This window comes from Halichoerus grypus, chromosome 6 (assembly GCF_964656455.1).
Source record: "Halichoerus grypus chromosome 6, mHalGry1.hap1.1, whole genome shotgun sequence".
Taxonomy (NCBI): Eukaryota; Metazoa; Chordata; class Mammalia; order Carnivora; family Phocidae; genus Halichoerus; species Halichoerus grypus.
In genome coordinates, this window is record NC_135717.1 from 169,608,048 (window position 1) to 169,614,076 (window position 6,029).

The following is a 6,029-nucleotide window of genomic DNA, read 5'->3' on the forward strand; positions in this document are numbered from 1 at the left end:
CAACCCCAATGATGCCTCTCCCCAGCCCCTTACACTCACTGTGTGAGGCTGGGACACCCCATAGGCCCTGACAGGGGAGCAGAAGTCTGTGAGGAGGGACTGGGGACTTGCGCTGGGCCTCAGGAAGGCTTGTGCAGACCCACCGGCTGCCAGGGCCCCACTCGGGGGGTGTGGACTCCACAGAGAAGAGCGCGAGGGCGAGGCCAGGCCTGTGGGGCGTCCGGCCCTGCGGCCTGTCCTATGTAGGCCCTGACCCGGGGGCTCTGTCCCTGGCGGCCTGGGTCATGAAGGGGCAGAGCTCAGCTTCTGAGCAGGGAAGCCCCTCCCTCTGGCTTCCTCTCTAGGGCAGGGCAGGTAGCAGGGGTGAGGGCTGGAGAACCTGCCGCCCACCCCCAGCCTCAAATGCGCGGGTCCTCCCCAATATTTGGACTCATTCTTTCTATTCTCTGACAGCGTGGCTGTCATTTCCAATCAGCAGGCCGCTGACAATAGGATAGGTTGGCAGGGGGGAGGTTTCTGAGTTCTAGATCCCTCCCGCCCCCGCCCCTCCCCCAGGTAAGGCTTAGCTGATTCTTGCTCCCACCAGAGGGAATTTGGGTGACCGCTACCCCCTTAGGGGCCCACCGCAAAGGGAGAGGTATTTGCAGGCTTGCGAATGTTTGCAAGCCTTTATGTAGCTCTCTGGACTTCATGACACATTGCCAGAGAGAACCTTTGGTAGAAGAACCTTAAGATTCCCTTTCATGGCTCTGCATTTGAAATCCAGTAAAGTAATTACTTCTCTAAAAATTGAAAACTCTTCTGACAGCGATGAGTGCGATCTTAATCATGTATCTTTGGAACCCAAGATAGAGTTTCCATGACAAATAAATCTACTCAGACTTTGTTTTTAAAGACAACTTCTTCTGGACTCATTGCCTTCTGCTGGTTTCTTTGCATCAATGTGGAGATGGTGGTGGAGGGCAAGTTTGCATTTCTTGGGAGGAAGGGTTTTATTCTGCGGTTCACAGAGGTGTCCTGTGGTCTTTAGCCAGACTGAGGTCCATCCTTCAGGCTCCCTGCTCCAGGAGGAGAAGGTGGAGTTGCATGGGGCAGGCCGTGAGACCAGTGGGCAGAGGGAACAGAGAAGGGGTCTGGCTGCCACAGAGATGGGGAAGGGAGGGGACACAAGGAGGTGAGGGAGCAGAGGAGTGTGGCAGGAGGGGCGGGAGGGGTGGAGCCGGCTCCCAGGAGGGAGCAGGTAACCCAGTGGAGGCTCTGAGAGGGGCAGCAAGAAGCCAGGGAGGGGAGAGGAGGGAGGAGGGCAGGGGAGGTGGCAGGGAGGGAGGGAGGAACCTCACCCGGAGAATGCCCTGCAGTTTCTCAGAGAATTTCTGACTCTCCATGGCTGGTGACAAGGGGGAGAGCGGTTTCCCTCGTGGTGCACGAAGGCGTTCCAGCAGTGCTCAAACTCTGCAGCGGGGCGGGGGAGGGCCGTGAGCTGGGCTCTGGGGAGGGCCGGGGGGCCACAGGGTGTCTGACTCTCAGGCGCAGGCCCTGCTCCTCCCAACCACATCCCCGCGCTCTCTCCTCCCCCAGCACTCCCCTGACCCCCGGGACTCTTCCTTCAGCCTGGAACCTCAGCCAGCCTGACTTCCCTTCTTCCTGGAAGCCCCAAGTCTCTCTGCCATGTCCGCCCACCATTCTCCCTCCCCTTGCGGAGACACCTGTCCTGCCCTGACGGCTCTCTTCCCACCGGCCCTGCTGTCCCGTGCTGTCCAGGCTCTAGCCTCCCCTCTGCAGGCGGCCAACAGGGGCTACCGCCAGGGACGCTACTCCCGCCCACCCCCCCGTAGCAGCCCCCCGCCCCCGTCGGGCCGCTCCCTGCCCTCTGCCCCCCATCCCCGGGGAGGCCCACACTGACCCCTGGAGGTCATGATGGCTATGCTGGCCCCAGCCCTCTTCAGGGCGCGCAAGCCCTCGTCATAGTGTCCGCGGGTATAGAGGCGGGAGGCGAAGAGGCTCAGGCTCACGTGGCTGTTCTCCTCCAGGAACTGAGCCATGGCCTGTGCACAGTCAGTGCAGGGGCTCCAGGAGAGAAAGCAGGTGACCCCATAGCGGAGCCTCGGGTCCAGGTCCCAGGACTGGATCTGCTCCAGCAAGCGGGACTCCGCGTGGCAGGGGAGCTCAGGTCTCTGGGCGCTCTGAGCACAGAAGAGCAGGAAGGGCTTCTGTCACTGGCAGTGAGCATGGGGGAGGTGGGACCAGGGTGAGGCAGGGGGGTGCTGGCCTCAGGCACAAAATACAGGGGGGCCCTTCTCAGCATGGAGATGACTGGGGTTCCAGGGCAGTATCCCCAGGATCCGGGGTCCCCACCACTGGCAGACAAGCACAGGAGGACAGTTGCCCAGGGGCCCGATGAGCGGTGCCGAGCACGTTCCCTTCTGCCTCTGCTCACTGGGGCTCTGCACCGCGCTGCACCTGACGGGTCTTCATTTCAATGGTTGCGATTTCATTTCTCCTGGGATTTGCAGGAAGTTTGACTTTTAAACGACTGCTTTAAAATATGATTCAACTTGACCACTGAGTTTCTGGAGCTCTCTAAACCTGTGCCCAAGGGAAGGGCCTTCGGGACCCTCACCTAGTGGGGGCCCTGCAGACAGCAGCAGAAGAGCCCCAGGACGGGAGAGAGGAGGCCAGGAGAGCTCCAAGGTCACCGGCCTGATGCCCTGGAAGTGGGTGCTTCCTCCAGGCAGGCGTCCACCCCTGTCTCCATCCACCCCCACCGAACCCCACTCCCACCTGTGCACCAGCACTTCCACAAGCTTCTGCTCTGGGCCTCAGCCTGCGCTGAGCCCGCGGGTGAGCCAACGGGCTCACCGTGCGGAGAGGAAAGGGGTAGGGGCGCCCAGCGGAGAGGTGCGCCTGGGTCATGGTCGGGACTCATAGGACTGTGGAGATGGGTCCGACCTGTCCAGGGAAGGATCGGCAAGCAGGGACTGGGAGCAAGTCAGGTCACCGGTGCAAGCGCAGACGTGGGTGGAGTGGGATGGGGACTCGGGGACCGAGGGGGCGTCCCCGGGTGATGCCGGAGTGGGGAGCAGTGTCCTTGGCAGGATCTCCAGGCAGTGGGCAGGGGTCCTGCCAGAGCCCCCGCTGGTGACAAGGGGGAGAGTCGAGAGCCAAGGGAATTCGGGTTCTGTGGCCAGCAGCTGCCCCAAGCAGGGGCCAGGGAAAAAGCTGACCCCTTGTCCAGAAGCCTTTTCCTCTGTCCTAACCCTTCCTCAGAGGCACAGCGGGTGGGAGGGGCTGAGCCCGGGCCTTGGGGTGACAGGGGCTGACGGTGCCAGGCCCTGGGACACTGGGACTGCTTTCTGACGTGTGGCTCCAAGCCAGCAACCACAGCAGAAACAGTCCCCACCTGACTCCAGGCCAAGGTGTGGCAGCTGTGGGGACCGAAGGGGAGACACGGGTGAGACCCTCCCGGGTCCACCCAGAAGCTTCTACCCTGAACACCCCAGGATCGGGAGGCCGTGTGAGCTGCGGTCAGGCTGGGCTGGTCACCTTATTGCGCAGGATGCCCTTGTCCTGGCCCGGAGGGACCCCGGAGCCCTGATCGGGACGCTCCACCTTGTAGCAGAGGTAGGTCCTGGGCGGCCAATTATCATTGCGGAAGTTCTCGGTGAAGGTGTCCTCATCCAGTAGGTGTCTGTGGACAAAGGGGTGGGGGAGAGGCTGAAAGACACGGCCTCCCCCTGGAGTATCGAGAGTCCTCTTGCTGATGGATGTTTGGAATAGAAGAGAGCTTTTACATAAAAAGTGAAGAGACTTTGATCTTTGAAAATCTAAATTATTTCTCCTGGGCTCATTGCCTTTTGCTGGTTTCTTTGGATCCTCTGCCCCATGCCCCTTCCCCCTGCACCCCACATACCGGCCAGACCCACAGAGAACGGGCTTCTGCTGGCTTTGCTGGAGCCCCCCAGCCTCCCTCTGTGACCCCTTCTGGGAGCCCCCGGGGAGGTCAGCCCAGTGCTCTGTCAGATGACCCCCAGGAGCCGCCCAGGGCGCTCAGACCCTCTGCTGGGGCCTCTCCCTGTGCCCAGGGTAGGCTCTCATCCGCTCTCCTGGCCTCACCATCCCATCCCATCCCATCCCATCCCCGCTGACCTACTCCCCTACGTGGAGGGACACCCTGGGGCTTTCCCCCCTTGACTTCACGGTTATCCCGTGCCACGGGGTACGTCGGGGCCAACGCATGCCCGTGTGGGACAATTGCCGAAAAGAGAACACCAGAGCCTATTCTTCTTAAATAATCATGGGATCTTCTGTAATCATGAAAATACCACAAACCCTTTACAAAACTGAAATCTTAAAGTTAAAGGGACCTCCTGGCCCACAGCTCAGAAGGGATTCCCCAGGCGGAAAGAGTAGATTCGCGAGGGGATTGCAGGAAGCCAAGGATGGGGACCGTCAGGGATGAGTCCCCGGGAGCCTGGGGGAGGCTGGCTGGACAAGCAGACTGGGCATCAGCTGACGGGGCTCGGTGGGCCTGGGACGGGCCAGCAGGAAGGAGGCAACGAAGAGCAGGAGCCCCCAGGGGTCCAGGAGGAGACCTTGAGGGAGTGGCGAGTCCCCATCAGACAGCCCCGAGGAGGGGCTCAGGAGCCGGGGTGATGCAGGGGGCTGGGGTCACCTGTCCCAGGCCTCTGCACCCACATCCATGTCTCGGTCCCTTCACCACCTCTGGCTCTGTGTCCGCGGCTTCTCGGCCTCGTCACGCCTATGCTGTCCTCTTGGGGTGCTCTTCAAGGACCCAGGAGCCTTATAAGCCATCAGGGCTCCTGGAAGCGGCTGAACTGGCATTACTGGGACACACCCTTCCTAGACTCAGGCTACGCACGCCACCCTCCTGGGCGTTGACGTAGGAGGAACTTCTCTGTCAGCTGTCACATCCCTAGGTCCTCGGGGGTCAACTTAGGTTTTGGTTTCTCTGCTCTGCCAAAGGCCCTACCCGGAAGCCTCAAGGAGTGACCAAGGGCAGAGGAGGTCCGGGGAGGGTGCGACCTCTCTGGGCAGCAGGGACCAGCAAGGCGGGAGGCGACAGGACAGGCGTCCGGCCCTGGAGGAAGGCCCCGGCCCAGGACCCAGAGCCCCCGGAGGGCAGGCTCCTGGGCAGCCCCACCCTGAGCCCCCCTCAGCAGCCAGCAGGGGCGGGGCCTGGCCCGGGCTGCCTGGGGCCAGCTGGCTGAGACCCCTGTGCACCGGCACCCACCGGGGGCCGCGGGGGGCGGGGGCATCTGGGCTGAGAAGCCGCAGCAGGGCCTTCATCCCTGGACCTGCCAAGGGAGGAGGACAGACACGTGCTGAGCTACCCTTAGGAGCCCACCACCCAGTGGATGATTGCAAACTGGACGTGGAGCGTTTCGCCCCCATTACCTGCAGGGGAAAAGAAAGGCTCCCAGAGGGAGTGGGACTTGGCCAGGACCCCACAGGCATGGATGGATATGCCGGGATGGGGGGATGCAGGCCTCCCACCGGGGCGGCCACCTGTGCTCTTTCTGTTCACCTGAGCCCTGGCTGGCCGTTTGTCCTCTCGGGGCTGCCCCTCTGCCCAGATGACTCCCCCATTCCGACTTCTCTTCGACCCACCCCGCCCCCGCCCCCTGCCATCCTGGCCCAGTGCCCCCTCCCTGAGGGATGTGTCTGTCCCGGGGTTAGCTGGGCCAGCCGGGGCCTGAGTCACACCCTGGCTGCCTGCACCGAGAGCCACCGGGTTGATCACCCTCCCAGGCTGTCTAGTCTCATCCTGACAGTGGAAACCTCAGCACCGTGTCCCCTCCTTCTCGGGTGGGCATCCCTGGTCCCGGAGAGACGGGAAGGTGTCCTCCCCGTACCTGCACTGAGGCCCCTCCCATGTCCTCCATCCTCTAGCCCCAGGGCCCTCTAGCCCTGACTCCGTCCCCCGGGGCCCAGGTGGTCTCTGGGTTGTCCTGCCTGGTGCCCATACTTCCCAGCTCCCAGCCTCCGCACACAACAGACCACACAACCCA

At 62.5% G+C, this 6,029-nt stretch overlaps 1 protein-coding gene across 2 annotated transcripts; it reads right to left on the reverse strand.

Annotated features, from left to right (window-relative positions):
* Positions 1-815: 815 nt before the first annotated feature.
* Positions 816-4,851, reverse strand: LOC118527022 (DNA dC->dU-editing enzyme APOBEC-3A-like). Of its 2 annotated transcripts, none has more exons than XM_036078606.2 (5): positions 4,721-4,851; positions 3,544-3,688; positions 1,904-2,183; positions 1,341-1,452; positions 816-1,058 (listed from the first exon to the last, which is right to left on the reverse strand). In XM_036078606.2, exons 1-5 carry the CDS (start codon positions 4,840-4,842, stop codon positions 890-892), a joined length of 828 nt encoding a protein of 275 aa, XP_035934499.2. In that variant the 5' UTR covers positions 4,843-4,851; the 3' UTR covers positions 816-889. The 2 variants fall into 2 exon arrangements, with proteins under 2 accessions (XP_035934499.2, XP_035934500.2); XM_036078607.2 differs by having other exon boundaries at positions 4,673-4,851.
* Positions 4,852-6,029: the final 1,178 nt, after the last annotated feature.

Bases quoted from the DNA above. Each gene is read 5' to 3' on its own strand.
- LOC118527022 (XM_036078606.2), bottom strand. From the start codon at position 4,842: ATGCCAGTTCAGCCGCTTCCAGGAGCCCTGATGGCTTATAAGGCTCCT. The intron at 2,184-3,543 runs GTGACCAGCCCA...TTCTGTGCTCAG, and splicing joins AGGGCATCCTGCGCAATAAG to AGCGCCCAGAGACCTGAGCT. The intron at 1,059-1,340 runs GTGAGGTTCCTC...CTCCTGGAGCAG, and splicing joins AACTGCAGGGCATTCTCCGG to GGAGCCTGAAGGATGGACCT.